Source organism: Cherax quadricarinatus, chromosome 40 (assembly GCF_038502225.1).
Source record: "Cherax quadricarinatus isolate ZL_2023a chromosome 40, ASM3850222v1, whole genome shotgun sequence".
Classification (NCBI taxonomy): domain Eukaryota; kingdom Metazoa; phylum Arthropoda; class Malacostraca; order Decapoda; family Parastacidae; genus Cherax; species Cherax quadricarinatus.
In genome coordinates, this window is record NC_091331.1 from 3,840,061 (window position 1) to 3,858,428 (window position 18,368).

General features: G+C 42.3%; 1 protein-coding gene across 1 annotated transcript in view; it reads left to right on the top strand.

Moving 5' to 3' along the window:
• Positions 1-16,187, top strand: part of LOC128687358 (NPC intracellular cholesterol transporter 1-like) — a 37,651-nt gene extending 21,464 nt beyond the window's left edge. Inside the window, exons 12-25 of the mRNA XM_070092639.1 lie at positions 674-883; positions 3,350-3,557; positions 4,347-4,463; positions 5,306-5,486; positions 5,814-5,941; positions 6,763-6,879; positions 7,589-7,726; positions 8,047-8,210; positions 9,309-9,442; positions 9,959-10,313; positions 10,748-10,976; positions 11,149-11,262; positions 11,869-12,031; positions 15,403-16,187. Coding sequence (XP_069948740.1) covers positions 674-883; positions 3,350-3,557; positions 4,347-4,463; positions 5,306-5,486; positions 5,814-5,941; positions 6,763-6,879; positions 7,589-7,726; positions 8,047-8,210; positions 9,309-9,442; positions 9,959-10,313; positions 10,748-10,976; positions 11,149-11,262; positions 11,869-12,031; positions 15,403-15,605 — 2,461 coding nt within the window. The 3' untranslated portion in view covers positions 15,606-16,187. The remainder of the gene's footprint in view (positions 1-673; positions 884-3,349; positions 3,558-4,346; positions 4,464-5,305; positions 5,487-5,813; positions 5,942-6,762; positions 6,880-7,588; positions 7,727-8,046; positions 8,211-9,308; positions 9,443-9,958; positions 10,314-10,747; positions 10,977-11,148; positions 11,263-11,868; positions 12,032-15,402) is intronic.
• The last annotated feature ends 2,181 nt before the right edge of the window (positions 16,188-18,368 follow it).

An 18,368-nucleotide genomic window follows, 5' to 3' on the forward strand; every position in this document is an offset into this window, starting at 1 on the left:
CTATTTATGTATTAATTGATTCTTTAACTTATAAAGCAAACTTACTTTTCCTCCGAAAGAGATGACTCTCTGATTTTTTTCCAGTGATATTTCTAAAGTATTTCTAACATTTTGTCTATTTCGTAATTAGTAACAGGAACACTTATTAAATTCGATGGCCACACTGTGCTTGACCAAGAGAGTCAAAGTAAAATTTTAGACTTTTGTGAATTGAACAATACGAAGTGGTATAACGTGTATTGGACGTGACACAGTGCAGAAACTGCACGGGAATCGACCCATAATTTGGGAATTGCACGGAAATCGATTTTCACGAAGTCCCTTCTCACCAAGCTAGTTAACAATAATAATATTAATAATAATAATAAGCTTTATTTTCACAAGTACATGATACAACTTACACAGACGTAGCTGACATCAGTGACATACTAAATAGAAAGCACCTGGTTATACAGAGCATTACGGGCGACTTAAGTTAATTTTGTCCCCCTCAGATGCGACCGACACCAGTAGGCTAACACCCAGATACTGGCAGGTGAACAGGGACAGCAGGTGTCTTAAGGAAACACGCCCAAATGTTTTCACCTGTACCGGGGATCGAACCACGGATCTCAATGTGTGAACTGAGATATCCATAAGATTTACATTAACTTGTCCCAAATGTCTTCCGCAGCAATCCTTCAAGTGTGACAGGTACTTACTGCATGGGGTCCTATGGTGGTCCTGTCTTCCCTTACACCGCTCTGGGAGGCTTCCTCAAGGCAGGCGAGGTTATCTCCGAGAATCCCATGTACACGGAGAGCACCGCTCTTGTCATCACAATCCTCATCAACAACTACCTGGACACGGAGAAACTTGCCCCAGCTCTAGCCTGGGAGAAAAAGTGAGTAATGCTCCCACTGCTGAGTATAATTCCTAATGATTATAATCATAACCATGATTTTTTAAAGAGGTGGACTGGTAAAACAGCGGAAGTCCTCGGTCAGATGACCAAAAGCTCAAGGATAAGTGTTTCCAGACCCGCGTCAGGAAACTCTTGTCCTGTTTCTTGGCAAACATTACTCGTATACCTACCTACCTACCTTCTACAGTTGTGGATGGAAGGTGAGCGCCTCACATACTCTCTGTTGTGATGTAAAGCATGAGTATCCCCTACACTTCTGAAGCAAAATGTAAAATATAAATTTGGTATATCTACGCTAGCATTATTAATAGTATAAGGAGAAAGGGAATGTCATATGATTGCAGGTTAAAACCTGAGTAGATCTATAGCTATGATAACATGAAGTTAGATAAATATTGTATATATATGGAGCAACTTGCAATGTGAACAGACTGACCGATGTTGTAGTAGCCAGACTTAGGGTTACAAGTGCTTCTGGCAGTTTGGCTGACACACAGATGATGATCAAATTAATTGCAAAGTATGTAGTCAGCCTTAAGTTAACTTTCTTGTACACTTTATGCTTCAGTGTCCACTTGGTGAGGAAACTAGAGATAAACAGCATAATAACGTATGTGATAATATATCACACATCAGCCGGGCTGTGGTTCGTACGTTGGACTGCGTGCGGCCAGCAGTAACAGCCTGGTTGATCAGGCCCTGATCCACCGGGAGGCCTGGTCGTGGACCGGGCCGCGGGGGCGTTGATCCCCGGAATAACCTCCAGGTAGACTCCAGGTAGATATAAAGCGAATATCCTAAATTTGCTTGCAGTAGCTAAGACAGTTGTATATATAAATCTACATGTACTCATGTAAGCCCTTTTGGGGCCTAGTTCCAAGGCTTTTGGAGTATCCATATGTTCTTGTGCTACCCTCCATAGGATGGATATGGGATGCACAATAAACTAGCAGCTTCGGGGGAAAAATCAAAGTTTCCGTTGTGGTAGGAAACACGAGTACTGTGCTTTCATGTGGCAGATAACGAGAGTTCCCTTATACTTTCCGTTGTGTCAGAGAACGTAGCATCAACACAACTCTCCTCTGAGAGGAAAAGAGTTTCTCCCATACGAGTGGCAGGTGCCCTGAGAGGTCCCTGGACTAGGCAACACAACCATGGTGGCTTCAAGCACCGGGAAAACCTCGGAACTGCAAGACTTTATCCCTCACTTCGTCTTCTCGCCTTGAGAACATATCTGAAATAATTATGATGTTCTTGCAAGTACCATAATTCAGACTGCAGTATCTCATTAATGAAACTTTCCTGATTATTATTATTATTATTATTATTATTAATATCGTCATCGCACAGTAAACTCGCTTATAAAGAAAATCTTTACAAAGTGAGTTTTTTCATACGATTCATAAGCTCATCCAAAAATCGAACAACGAGTACAATCAAGACCTTTCCACACGCTAATTAATTTTCGATGTGTTTTTTTCAATCGTAATTGTCAAAAAAGTAGCACTGTGTACAGGAGCTTCATAAGAGAGCTTGCCATACTTTACGGAAAGCGTTAAATCCGCATGGGGTCATTCGGAATGAGCGTTAAAGGCTCGATCGCATGTCCGCTGAGCCACGCTCCTTGCGCCAACTCACCCGCCTGGGTGTTTTCGGCGGTCAGTGACCCTCCCCCCTTGCCTGGTCTGTGGCCAAGACTCGCGGTGGATCAGGCCTGATCAAATATACCTGAAGAATGTTTTGGGGGTCAACGCCCCCGCAGCTCAATCCATAACCAGGCCTCACAGTGGATCAGGGCCTGATCAACCAGGCTGTTACTGCTGCTCGCACGTAAACCGACGTATGAACCACAGCCCGGCTGGTGAGGTACTGACTTTAGGTGCCTGTCCAGCTCCCTTTTGAAGATAGCCAGGGGTCTTGAAGACAGCCAGGGGTCTTGACAGTCAGGGGTCTTGAAGACAGCCAGAGGTCTTGAAGACAGCCAGGGGTCTTGAAGACAGCCAGGGGTCTTGAAGACAGCCAGAGGTCTTGAAGACAGCCAGTGGTCTTGAAGACAGCCAGAGGTCTTGAAGACAGCCAGGGGTCTTGAGAACAGCCAGTGGTCTTGAAGACAGCCAGTGGTCTTGAAGACAGCCAGAGGTCTTGAAGACAGCCAGGGGTCTTGAACACAGCCAGTGGTCTTGAAGACAGCCAGTGGTCTTGAAGACAGCCAGTGGTCTTGATGACAGCCAAGGGCTTGAGGACAGCCAGTGGTCTTGAAGACAGCCAGTTGTCTTGAAGACAGCCAGTGGTCTTGAAGACAGCCAGTGGTCTTGAAGACAGCCAGTGGTCTTGAAGACAGCCAGGGGTCTTGAAGACAGCCAGTGGTCTTGAAGACAGCCAGGGGTCTGTTGGTAATCCCCCTTATGTATACTTTACGAAATAAAAAAAAATGATTCGTGACAGGTTCCTGGAATTCATGAAGGAGATCACGATGGATGAAGACATCACCGAACACATGGACATCGCTTACAGCGCTGAGAGAGCCATACAAGATGAGTTGGTGAGGGAGAGTGTGAACGATGCCCTCACTATCTTCATCAGTTACCTCCTCATGTTCATCTACATCACTCTCTCCCTGGGGAACATGTCCTCAGAGTGTCGCAGGATCTTGGTTAGTTCACTAAAATCTAGTGAAAAAGAGAGATAAGTGCAGTTTGAAGCGATGCTTTACTGACAGCGTTTCGCCCACACTTTGTCGGCGAAACGTGGTCAATAAAGCTTCGCATTACACCGCGTTTTTTTTTTTTTTTTCATCGTGTCAGTATTTTATACTATTTGCCTTCAATAAAATCAGTAAGTTTAGGCAGTTTTACTCTAGTGCTTAGAAATTTATCGTATACATTATTATTATTATTATTACTATATTTCAGGAGAAATACTTAATCCTCAGTGTCATAGATCACCTAAATAATGGGAAGCAATTATGTTTAATTCAAGGAATGGGAAGGGATTGGGGGGGGGGTAACTCGAATTTCTTTGATCAAGATCCTTTATATTTTCCAGCATTTCTTCTTGCATACTCACTGGGATGAAGTTCCTTCAAGGAAGGAAGGTGTTTGGTGTGGGTGGGGAGGGGAGGTTGCCTTGACGTCAAAGAATTCTTCTTGATCTAAGAAATTGGGGCACCCCTACGGGCGTAACGCTGCCACATGACTATTAATAATAATAATAATAATTATTATTATTATTACTAGAGAAGCACTAGAGAGGCTGGGATGCTTATGCATACATCTGCTTGATTTCTGGGATGGTTATCTCTATACGCTTCGTGTCCACCCCTCTATCCTTTGATCGAATCTGATTACCTTCCATGTTCTCCCTCCAGGCGCTGTCTGGCCCCTGAAGGCTTAGCGCTTCCGCTCAACGTATTAACAATAACAGTGATTTTGGTGTTCAACAGATCGAGAGTAAGATGACTCTGGCGCTGGGCGGAGTTATTCTTGTCCTTCTCTCCGTGGTGGCCTCCCTCGGCTTCTACGGTTACGTGGGCGTTCCTGCCACACTCTTTGTTATTGAGGTGAGTCGAAGTGTCTGTCACGGTGAGCGGGTGAGATGGAGGGTAGGTGAAGGGGCAGGCAGGTGAGATTTAAGGTAGGTGAAGGGGCAGGCAGGTGAGGGGTCGGGCAGGTGTATACAATCTGTCGTTTAATAATACAACGTAGAAATAAGAGTTTGGTATTAATAAGGGATCATATAATATTCTAAATAATCACTGATAAGGAATGACCGTAAATTTGAAATGGTTATTCAAACACACACACACACACACACACACACACACACACACACACACACACACACACACACACACACACACACAGTGGCTGTTTCGGACCTAGTAGGACTGAAGAAGTCACTCGTGGCGAAACGTTTCCTTTAATAAATGTGCTGAGTTACATTAGTGTGTTTATCCACGGCTTGTTGGCATAACCATATTTTTTTACAAGAAGACCTCTGCTGCAGTGGCCCAAGTAACACGTAAAAGAATAAGAGTCACAATATGGTGGCTGGAATAATTGTCAGTTTGTGATGGAAATGATTTAGAAAAGCGACAAGTTAAGAATGAGACACTTGTGTAAAAGTTCCACCGTTTTTCTCTGTATTGGACTACGGAAGCAAGTGGCTGGTGGAACGTTTCCTCAATAAAGATTCCGAAATGTTGAGCAAGTGCCTCATTCTTCAATTGCCAGTTTATTCACTAATTGGAGATAAATCCTTATTCGAAGTTTCTATCGATCCTGGATCAAGTAACGATTTGGAAATTGTCCAGGATGGACCGAAACTTCGTCTTGAGAATTATCTCCAAGCGTGCGAATCGGCAGTAAACTGTGAGGCAAGACGAACAGTCTTAGTTTACAGGTGATCCCGTTCCTGGTGCTGGCTGTGGGCGTAGACAACATCTTCATCCTAGTGCAGACTTGGCAGAGACAGCCCCGCGAGCCTGGGGAGACCATCGAGGATCACATCGGCAGAGTTGTAGCCGAGGTGGCTCCCTCCATGCTCCTCTCCACCTCCGCTGAGGCCCTCTGCTTCTTCTTGGGTGAGTTAGTCACCTTGGTTGAGTGGAGAGTCAGATAAGTGTAAATGTTGATTGTTCTCAGTAAGTGTTAGTCGTGCGAAATTCTGTAATTTCGAAGGATTCTTCAACTATCTTCAGAATCTAAAATTGGTCTAATTTCTGCGCGCTGAAAATTTCAAAGGCAAATAAAAATATAATAACAATAATAATACTACTGCTACTACTACTACTGATAATAATAATAATAATAATAATAATAATAATAATAATAATAATAATAATAATAACGCATCACCAGGAGCATTGCTAATAGTTCTTCCAGAGAATTTAATGAATTGCTTGTGTCAGGTGGTCTGTCTGACATGCCTGCTGTGTATGCCTTCGCTCTCTACGCCGCCCTGGCCCTGGTCATAGACTTCTTCCTCCAGATGACCTGCTTTGTGGCTCTCATGTCCCTCGATGCCCACCGAGTTAAGGTGAGACCTAATCCGGGGGGGGGGGTCAATGGGCTAATCCGGGGGGATGAGGGACATGGACCTGCTGCGCATGGGTCAGTAGGCCTGTTGCAGTGTTCCTTCTTTCTTATGTTCTTAGTCATGTTGAATAAGACTCGTGCATTTAGTAGAGTATATCTCACGCAGTTAAGACGAGGCCAGATAACCGAGGTCAAATCATATATTAGCCAGGGAACGGCCAGGTCATTTAGCTTCATGATATACTTCTTTCCTCTCCCATCTTTAATACCAGAAAGATGATTTATGTCTTAGCTCACATGAAAATATTAATTATCTAGCTAAATGAATTTATAAGTTATTTTTTTGCTGTATAGTCCTTGTGGCTTAGCGCTTCTTTTTGATTATAATAATAATAATAATATTTTTTGACATTATCACTTGTTTTGTATTTTTTGGTACTGTCACGATACGTCAGAATGATGAAAAAAAATTAACTCACTCCTTTGAACAAAATGAACCTTGGTCTGGTCTTAACAATTTCTGTTTCTGTATGAATAAATTACTGTTCTCCAGAAGATGCAGTATAGGCCGAATAAATAGGCCCTGTTTGAAGATTTTTTTTTTATTTTTATTTTAAGAACATGGTACTTTGGTTAAATACACGATCTATAATTGAAGATATATATCTTATAAGATGTATCACAGGCTAAATATGTGATGCAGGTTTGAGGATTAGTTTATTATGAAATGTACACAGGTTGAATACCTTAAATCGAGGGACATGTTGTCTCTCTCGCAAGATGCTAAGTATATCTCTCTCTTCTTGTATCTTGCGTGCCCAGGATAACCGCTGGGACGTGCTGTGTTGCGTGAAGGGAAGTAAGAAGTCAGGAGAGAGCAAAGAATCCAGTATATGTTATCAGATTTTCCAGCACGTGTATGCTCCCTTCATTCTCAAGGTATGCTATTAGACCTTCCAGCACGTATATGCTCCCTTCATTCTCAAGGTATGCTATTAGACCTTCCAGCACGTGTATGCTCCCTTCATTCTCAAGGTATGCTATTAGACCTTCCAGCACGTGTATGCTCCCTTCATTCTCAAGGTATGCTATTAGACCTTCCAGCACGAGTATGCTTCCTTCATTCTCAAGGTATGCTATTAGACCTTCCAGCACGAGTACGCTCCCTTCATTCTCCAGGCCATGGCGTGCCTGTGTTTCCTGTCCTTCCTGCTGTCCAGCAAGCCTCCCAGGGTGCACAGTAATAATATTGAATATAATAGTCATCATGGTAAAGTATATAATAATAATAATAATTATAATAAAAAAGGAGCGCTTAACTTATAAGAGTCAATAATATAATAATAATAATAAAGGCAATAATGACAATAATAATAATCAGTGTGTACAAGTTGTCATATCACAGATTAATGACAATCATTCTTGTCATATTTATTAACCTTCTAATAAGTTACCTTCATAAGTAATAACACGTGTTTACCTTTTGCCAAGGATGGGGACAAGAGCAGTGTTAGAGTACACTGAATGCTACTGTGTCTCTCTCGCGATTAGAGTAAAGATGATTAAGTATCCAATACATGAACCATACGTATATAGAGCTTCGCATAAATTCATTTTTTTTATTGTTTTTATGTTTCTGTCTTGCAAGGACGTGGTGAGAGTGTTGATTTGCCTGCTTACCCTGGGTGTCTTCTGTGCTTCTGTCTCCGTGTCTCCGAAGTTGTCTGTAGGACTCGAACAAGAATTATCCATGCCACAGGACTCTTATGTTATCAAGTACTTCAAGGTGAGCTGGTTGAGGGAGACTGAGAAGAGTGAAGGGCTGAGGTAGAAGGAGAGGAAGCGGTGGAGAATGACTGGAGGATGGTGATGAATGTAGAGTGAGAAAGGGAAAGGAGGAAATGGAAGAGGTGATTATCGAATAATGACTTGATATTGGTCCAGAATGGATCGAAACATTATTTATTCATTTATCTCCAATGATTGGAGATAATCCTTAGACGATAAATACTTCCAGCCTCGGTATCTAGCTTTTATTCTTTCATAACCTATCTCTTGGGGGCGCTGAAGAAATCACAGCTCAATCGCTCTTTCCTCCCGGAACAGTACCTCAACGACTATCTCTCCGTCGGCCCTCCTGTCTACTTCGTGATGAAGGAAGGCTACAACTACAGCGACATCCACGAGCAGAACCTGGTGTGTCAGGTCTCCGGCTGCTACGAGGATTCCATAACACAGCAGATCTTTCTGTCCTCCCTTCAGCCTAATGAGTACGTTATCTGCCGCATCTAGTGGCTTTTACCATCTTTGAAAGATTCCTCAGAATGTGCCACGAGTTCAAGATAAAGATTATATATATATATATATATATATATATATATATATATATATATATATATATATATATATATATATATATATATATATATATATATATATATATATATATATATATATATATATGTGTGTGTGTGTGTGTGTGTGTGTGTGTGTGTGTGTGTGTGTGTGTGTGGTTTAGAAAGACACGTAAGCAAACACTATGACATATTTATTAGAAAACGTTTCGGTCCTGGAACCTTGATCACTTCTAACATACAGAGGTAGAAAGACATTATATATATATAGGCGGAGAGTGAGGTGTGAGTGACGCACGTGACCTGAGGAATGTCATGTTGGGATGAGGACGGGTAGACGATGAAATCATGTGACTCCTGTGTTGTTGGGTTGGTGGTGCTTAAGTATCATGTATGCCAATGTTTTTTAAATTTTGTAGTTTCCAGTGTTGCGTTCTATAGTGTCGGTGACGGCGATTAGTGAGGCTTCTAGGCACCGTCGGCGTCTGAGGTCTGGTTCTGTGAGAACGAGTTGTGCCTCATTCCAGTTCATCAAATGCCCTGTGTCCTCCACAGAGACTCCACGGGGCATTTGATGCACTGGAATGAGGCACAACTCGTTCTCACAGAACCAGACCTCAGACGCCGACGGTGCCTAGAAGCCTCACTAAATATATATATATATATATATATATATATATATATATATATATATATATATATATATATATATATATATATATATATACGTCGTGCCGAATAGGTAAAACTTAAGATTTTGGCCTAAATAGCTGTGTATGCAGTAATTCCGCAAAAATCATTCTGAACCTAATGAAAAAAATATATTCCATTCTGTTTATTATTAAATTACTGTAAACTTATCTAAAATATATTTCATTGCATTAGGCTAAATTAAATTGGTCTTGTTATAGTAAAGTTAGGCAAGTTTTCTAATGTTCTTTTGGTACAAAAATTATTAATTTTTTACTAGGGCTTTCCTACATTCCGTACAATATTTACCTACTTCTCTAACAGAACCTACCTGGCGTCTGGGGCGATGTCATGGCTGGGGCAGTACCTCACCTGGTTGTATGACGGTCCCAACACAGGATTTTATTCAACAGCTTGTTGCAGACTCGACAGCAACGGAGAATTCATCAACAGTTCAGGTACTTCATCCTTTCAGGGAAGGTAGCTTCATGTCAGTAGAAGGACATTGTTCTAAGAAATGGAAGGTACCCTTCCCTTCCCTGGATTAAAACTGACTACCTTCCCTTCACAATGGTGCTGTATAGGTGGGTAGCTTGTTTTCAGGTAGGGCCTTCGAAACCGGTTAAAGGTTAAACACTGGTAGGTGTGAACACTCTGAACCGACGGCCAGTCACTTCACATCATATATGCCGAGAGTTTACTTTAATCTCTACTTTAGGAATTAAACTATTCTTGAATGATGTTGAACACGTTACATGCAACCTAAATGACTTTCGTGTAGTTGACAAGGTTTAAACCCCATTGCCGGCTAAGATCCAACTATGTGTGCAAAATGCAGATGTTGTTTTATCAACAGTGTTTATCTCGTTTACATATCCTTTTCCTCAGGATATGTATGTATGTATATGCCTATATACGTATTTATATATATAATGTACATTGTTATAACAAATGCACTCTTCTCATTAATCCAGCACAGTTAGACTTTGATGCCGTAGGAACCTGCCTTCAAAAAGATGACTTCGTGAACCAAAGGCCCAAACCTGAATTCTTCATGGAGTACCTGGAAGACTTTTTAATGGACAACCCTCACGGGATAGCGTGTTCTTCCGCCGGCCACCCAGCCTACGGTGGCGCTGTCGAGGTCCTGGACGATGGTAGTGAAACTTACGTAGGTGCTAACTACTTCATGACCTACCATAGCATCTTGAAGACCTCTAAAGATTTCACTCTAGCATTGGACTGGGCCTACAAACTCTCTGACTACATGACAGGTTATCTTCAACAGAGGTCCAACTACTCCAGTGATATTGAAATCATTCCTTACAGGTGTGTATGCGGTGGTGATATTCTGCATGTTTTGGTATGCATATGGTGATAGTCCTGGTATTTATGCACGGATGTGGTGATATTCTCTATGTGTAGGTACGCATGTGGTGATGTTCTAGATGGTTAGGTACGCCGCTGGTGAAATTCTGGGTAAATATTTAGATACGCATGTGGTGATTTTTTGAGTGTTCAAGTGTACAGATGGTGACATTCTGGGTTTTAATGTTTCACATAAATGCGACTCATATTCCCAAGGAAATTTCGTGTTTTATAATCTTCCCCGTTCTACTTCAGCCTCCACCATCTTCCCCATCCTCTCACAGCTTCCACCATCTTTCACTTCCTCCCACAGCCTCCACCATCTCCTTCAGCGTCTTACACTTCCCCTAACAGCCTCCTTCATCTCCTTCAGCATTTCCCACTTTCTTTTACAGTATCTTCTACGTGTACTATGAACAGTACCTGACGATGTGGGCTGACGCAGGAACGAGTCTTGGCATCTCAGTGGGCGCCGTCTTCGCTGTCACCTTCGCCCTCACTTTGGACCTCATCTCCTCCCTTATCATCCTAGTCACCATCAGTATGATCATCGTCGACATGATGGGCATGATGTACTGGTGGAACATCTCCCTCAATGCTGTCTCATTGGTCAACCTCGTCATGGTCAGTACGCTCATCCATTTGTCCGATAACCAAAATGTTCAATGAATAAATCTATCAAGTGGTCAAAATGTCCATTAACCAAAAGGTCAAATTGCCGAATTGCCTAGTGTCAAAAAAAGGCTGAATGCCCAAAAATATCCCAAGTTAAAAGACTCCTCTGTCATCCTGACAGGCGATTGGCATTTCAGTGGAGTTCTGCAGCCACGTTACTCATGCCTTCGCCACTTCCGTCAAGATAACGAGGGTGGAGCGTGCTAGAGAAGCTCTCGCTAATATGGGATCCTCGGTACGTGATACAATCCTCTGTTAAAGGGAGTTTGTTTCCTTGCGTAATGAGACATGTTCGTATGGCATGTGCGATGAGAAATGTCCATAAGTCGTGTGTGTGTGGTGCTATACCATCGCTCTAGCGTGATTCACAAACTTCTACTCCCCTCTTTTTCCCATTCTTCACCATTATTACTTCTAGGTATTGATCGATCCCCTTCATCACCCCTCAATATTTCCTGCTTCTTCCCCGAGAGTTACTCTTTCACGTCCGTTACTGATTCTACTAAACTATACACAAATAACCCGCACATAAAAGAGAGAAGCTTACGACGACGTTTCGGTCCGACTTGGACCATTTACAAAGTCACACTTTGTAAATGGTCCAAGTCGGATCGAAACGTCGTCGTAAGTTTCTCTCTTTTATGTGCGGGTTATTTGTGTATCGTTCCAGTCACGGTATTGTGCCTTTTTTTGTTATTCTACTAAACTATCCTAATCTCGGTTATCTAGACAGAATTAGAGCTAGCTAGGATGGAGTTAGCTCTCGGCAGATAGTCTCGATTTAGATGGAGAGCTTTTTCCCATGTTCTCTCTCTCTCTCTCACCGTCTCACCTCCCCCAGGTACTCTCCGGCATCACACTCACCAAGTTCGTTGGGATCGTCGTGTTGGGATTCGCACAGTCACAGATCTTCCGTGTCTTCTACTTCAGGATGTACCTCGGGATGGTTCTCTTCGGCGCCTACCACGGCCTCGTCTTCCTTCCCGTGTTGCTCTCCCTCTGTGGTAAGTGGAGAGAAACAGAGAGAGAGAGAGAGAGAGAGAGAGAGAGAGAGAGAGAGAGAGAGAGAGAGAGAGAGAGAGAGAGAGAGAGACAGAGAGAGAAAGAGAGAGAGAGAGACAGAGAGAGAGAGAGAGAGAGAGAGAGAGAGAGAGAGAGAGAGAGAGAGAGAGAGAGAGAGAGAGAGAGAGAGAGACAGAGACAGAGACAGAGACAGAGACAGAGAGCGTGTGTGTACTCACCTATTTGTGGTTGCAGGGGTCGAGTCTTAGCTCCTGGCCCCGCCTCTTCACCGGTTGCTACTGGGCCCTCTCTCTCCCCGCTCCATGAGCTTTATCAAACCTCGTATTAAAACTGTGTATGGTTCCTGCCTCCACTACGTCATTTTCTAGGCTATTCCACTGCCTGACAACTCTATGACTGAAGAAATACTTCCTAATATCTCTCTGACTCATTTGTGTCTTCAACTTCCAATTGTGGCCTCTTGTTTCTGTGTCCCCTCCCTGGAACATCCTGTCTTTGTTCACCTTGTCTATTCCACGCAGAATTTTATATGTCGTTATCATGTCTCCCCTGACCCTCCTGTCCTCCAGTGTTGTCAGGCCGATTTCCCTTAATCTTTCTTCATAGGACATTCCCCTTAGCTCTGGAACTAACCTTGTCGCAAACCTTTGTACTTTCTCTAGTTTCTTGACGTGCTTTATCAAGTGCGGGTTCCAAACAGGTGCTGCATACTCCAGTATGGGCTTGACATACACGGTGTACAGTGTCTTGAACGATTCCTTACTAAGGTATCGGAATGCTGTTCTCAGGTTTGCCAGGCGCCCATATGCTGCAGCAATTATCTGATTGATGTGTGCTTCCGGAGACATGCTCGGTGTTATACTCACCCCAAGATTTTTCTCCTTGAGTGAGGTTTGCAGTCTTTGGCCACCTAGCCTATACTCTGTCTGTGGTCTTCTGTGCCCTTCCCCTATCTTCATGACTTTGCATTTGGCATGATTAAATTCGAGAAGCCATTTGCTGGACCAGGTGTCCAGTCTGTCCAGGTCTCTTTGAAGTCCTGCCTGGTCCTCATCAGATTTAATTCTCCTCATTAACTTCACATCATCTGCAAACAGGGACACTTCTGAGTTTAACCCTTCCATCATGTCGTTCACATATACCAAAAATAGCACTGGTCCTAGGACCGACCCCTGTGGGACCCCGCTCGTCACAGGTGCCCACTGTGATACATCATTACGTACCATGACTCGTTGTTGCCTCCCTGTCAGGTATTCTCTGATCCATTGCAGTGCCCTTCCTGTTATATGCGCCTGATGCTCTAGCTTCTGCACTAATCTCTTGTGAGGAACTGTGTCAAAGGCCTTCTTGCAGTCCAAGAAGATGCAATCAACCCACCCCTCTCTCTCGTGTCTTACTTCTGTTATTTTATCATAAAACTCCAGAAGGTTTGTGACACAGGATTTGCTTTCCATGAATCCGTGCTGGTTGGCATTTATACTCTTGTTCCGTTCCAGGTGCTCCACCACTCTCCTCCTGATAATCTTCTCCATAACTTTCCATACTATACACGTCAATGACACAGGTCTATAGTTTAGTGCCTCTTTTCTGTCTCCTTTTTTAAAAATGGGAACTACATTTGACGTCTTCCATACCTCAGGTAGTTGCCCAGTTTCCAGGGACGTGTTGAAGATTGTGGTAAGTGGCACGCACAACATATCTGCTCCCTCTCTAAGGATCCATGGGGAGATGTTGTCCGGTCCCATTGCCTTTGAGGTATCGATGTCCCTTAGCAGTTTCTTCACCTCCTCCTCATCTGTATGTCGTCCAACACTTGTTGGTGTATTCCTTGCTGGTGTCCCCATCTGATCTGTCCCCCCAGAGTCCTTCCTGTCTCTACTGTAAATACTTCCTTAAATCTCGTGTTGAGCTCCTCACATACCTCTTGGTCGTTTCTTGTGAGTTCTCCACCTTCTTTCCTCAGCCTTATCACCTGGTCCTTGACTGTTGTCTTCCTCCTAATGTGGCTATACAGCAGTGGCTATACAGTCAGATTTGACTTTCGATGCTATGTCGTTTTCATACTGTCGCTGGGCCTCCCTCCTTATCTGTGCATACTCGTTTCTGGCTCTTCTACTAATCTCCTTGTTTTCCTGGGTCCTATGCCTCCTGTACCTTTTCCATTCTCTGTTGCACTTAGTTTTTGCCTCCCTACACCTTCGGGTAAACCAAGGACTCGTTTTGGTCTTCCTATTATTTCTGTTTCCCTTGGGAACAAACCTTTCCTCTGCCTCCTTGCACTTTGTTGCCACATATTCCATGTGTGTGTGTGTGTGTGCGTGTGTGTGTGTGTGCATGTGTGTATGTGTGTATGTGTGTGTGTGTGTGTGTGTGTGTGTGTGTGTGTGTGTGTGTGTGTGTGTGTGTGTGTGCGTGTGGTGTGTGTACTCACCTAGTTGTGGTTGTAGGGGTTGATTCATAGCTCCTGGCCCCGCCTCTTCACTGGTCGCTACTGGTTCACTCTCCCTGAACCATGAGCTTTATCATACCTCTGCTTAAAGGTATGTATGGATCCTGCCTCCACTACATCGCTTCCCAAACTATTTCACTTCCTGACTACTCTGTGACTGAAGAAATACTTCCTAACACACCTGTGATTCATCTGTGTCTTCAACTTCCAACTGTGTTCCCTTGTTGCTGTGTCCCATCTCTGGAACATCCTGTCTTTGTCCACCTTGTCAATTCCTCTCAGTATTTTATATGTCGTTTTCATGTTCCCCTATCTCTCCTGTCCTCCAGTGTCGTCAGGTCGATTTCCCTTAACCTCTCCTCGTAGGACATACCCCTTAGCTCTGGGGCTAGTCTTGTTGCAAACCTTTGCACTTTCTCTACTTTCTTTATGTGCATGGCTAGGTGTGGGTTCCAAACTGGTGCTGCATACTCCAATATGGGCCTAACGTACACAATGTACAGGGTCCTGAACGATTCCTTGTTAAGATGTCGGAATGCTGTTTTTAGGTTTGCTAGGCGCCCATATGCTGCAGTAGTTATTTGGTTGATGTGAGCCTCAGGAGATGTGCCTGGTGTTATACTCACCCCAAGATCTTTTTCCTTGAGTGAAGTTTGTAGTCTCTGGCCCCCTAGACTGTACTCCATCTGTGTGTGTGTGCGTATGTGTGTGTGTGTCTACATGCGCGCTCACATATGTGAGAGTCCAGTTTTGACATCAAAGCAATGAAGGTGGCTGAGAAACAAGGTAGCGGGGTTAATTCCAGCAGCGTCTGGACCTACAACATTTACCAGTGAGCGATGAAAAAGAATATAATCCAGCTATGAAACCCGTCTCTAAAATGTTCCATTCTCACACTTGCAGGTCCAGGAGTGAACAGGAAGCTACTGAGGGGCAAGAAGAAGGAACTCAAAGAGATGCCACAGAAGCCAGCTAAACCAGGAACCTCTGGTGGAGCGGTCAACCTGAGCTACATTACTGATAAGGAAGCCATTAAACAGAGTAGCCCCTCTCAGGCAAATACCCGGGAACCCAGAACCACAGTAAACGTGCATATATATAACTGAATCACAAGGGCACAGAGGAGTATTATTTTTATATTCACGGGCAAGTGTTATACATGTTAAGAGTCATAGCAGCGCCTTGGAAATAGGAAGTAGTTTTGATCAGTGGAAGGGAAGCATAGCTCTAGTCTTTTTTGGATGTAAAGCCCTTTGGTAAATGATGTTTTTGATCAGTCTTATGTGTCGAAAACTGAGGTCTAAGAGTTGCCTAGTTGATGACAAGGACCTCGCCACCATTCATAATGTAAAGAAGGAACCAGCCAGGAAAATAAATACACTGCATGTCTCCTGAAGGTGAGGTAGAAGAAAAAGAAGGAGAAAAAGAAAGAAAGAAGAAGCAGTAGCAGACATGAAACTGCGAAAATGAGTTTCTGAATCTGGAAACTTTTTTTTTTTTCACCTTGGCAGTATTGGATTCAATGTACTTGATAAATCTTTTAACGATTCTCTTCATATGGCACAAAAAAATAATAATGTAGATCTTTTAGTTCTGACAACTGTGGTTTGGATGATACAATATCCCTGCAGAGTGTCTCTACACCCAATTTTAAGAATAAATTTAAGACAAACCAAAAATATATGAAATCTTTTCACTTTTATCTTTCCTAGCGGTCTACGTAATATTATTATCAGGCAGAATAAAGATTCTAACTTATATTGTTACTTTTGTTTTCAGTTTCGAAAAAATTAACACAGCTTATTCTTTAATTTTTAACTTTGAGATCAATAAAATCAGAACAGCTGTAACACAGGAGCACTCTAATGGGTAGGGTTATAACCATAATTTTTAAAGTGGTGGAAGGTAAGCCAGTGGAAGGTCTCGGTCAAATGACCAAAAGTTCCAACTGCGGGTCATCATATGACTAAGACCCGCGTCAGGAAACACTTGTCCTGTTTCCTGACAAACCTTACCTAACCTAAACCTAGCTGTACACTAACTTACAATGGATTCCGGGACACTTAACACTTGCATACACACTTAAGAGTAACATGTAGACAGAGCTGAAAGACCCGTACGAGTTTAGCTGATTTTTAATGCGATAATTGGGCAAATATTCTAATAGTGGGATGGATTGTGAAGGACCTGCCTAGTATGGGCTAATAGGCCTACTGCAGTGATCCTCCTTTCTAATGTTCTTAATTATAATTTTATGTGATAAACCAGCTTAGCTTTAGTCATTCTAATATTCAGCTGGCAGCTGGTGTAATTATTGCGTTGGGGTTGCCCAAGCGATCTCTAGCTCTCAGTCCCATCTATTTGTAATTGTTTAACCTCGTTTATTGATGGTTATTACTGGGATCATCGTCTCTAATATTTATAATGAAATTTCCGAGGCTAATTTAATACTTAACGGTTTCTAAGTGTCTCATTTATCAACTTGTCGGTTTTTAAACCATTTTTGCAAAATTATGAATTGCAAACATTAAACTTATAATAAACTTAAAAACTGTTCATATAATGAGCTTCAAACGACGTCAAAGTTCATTATAAATTTACATTATTAAGCTTATAATGAACTGGTAGTCACGTCAGAATTCATTATAAATTACTATTAAGCTTATAATGACCTGGAAGCCTCGTCAAAAGACAACACGAATCTCTGAGAATCAAAAGAGGTGAAAATTGATGACAAACATCTATTAGGCAGTGACAAACAATAATAATATTATCAGAATTACCGACAAAATGTTAGGTAAATGGACACAGGTGCAACTAGTGTGAGAGATGTCACATTAGTTGCCTCCGTGTCCTCTCACCTGACGATGACAAACACTGGATCATGATGGCTGCCTTCGTCTGGAAGGACGGCGAGGGAGCAAGAGACGGCCAATATGCTTTCTTCTTCTTCGTATTTTTTTTTTTATATTTTATTTAACATTCAGGTACAAAATATATATGATTGCATCAATTAATATGTCAACGAGATACTAGACACTAACAAGATTATCATTGTATAAGAAATAATAAAATCAAAACACTGGAAAATATAAAGACTATACAAAAACAATGTGACAAAAAAAAGCACACAAAATGACACATATACAAGCAATCACGTATTATACAACATGATACTACATCTGGCATATAACTAGGCGTGGCTTCCGCCTGCCAACACACAACGTATCCAAGACTTAATCTAAGAACTCAGGTGCCTAAAGGAGCATAACAATACGTTAATTTGGGCGACTACCACGGGGTTATTATCATTGACTAAGAATAGGCATTTACAGTGCAAAGGTGGAAACAAGATGACACTACAATTCACAAAAATGAAAATATAATAATAAAACAAAACAAAACTGCACTGTGATATTTGACATCTCAAATAAATACAAGAAAAGACAATACAAGCAGCTACAAGTGAACTTATACACTGACGAGAGGCAAACATTGAAAAATACTGCCTCCACATATAGTTCAAGCTCCATCACAGCTTACAGAAAAACAAGCACTTGCATAGATACATATACTATTGAAAAGCACACGAACACGGCATAAAGTATAAACGGAAATAAGAAAACGTTCAACTGTGCTAGGAAGCACACCATATGCAAAATATACACCAATGACTTATTGAGGCCTAAATGACGGAAAACATTCCTAAAAGCTGTATATACAAAGGCTTAAGATATATCGTCGTCACCGTCACATAGGAGACGCACATAAACACGGAGAACACAAAACATTCACGCACTTGACATACACAATTAGACACAGCTGACCAGCCCGTTAGATTACCCACTGAACACCCATAACTATCTCAA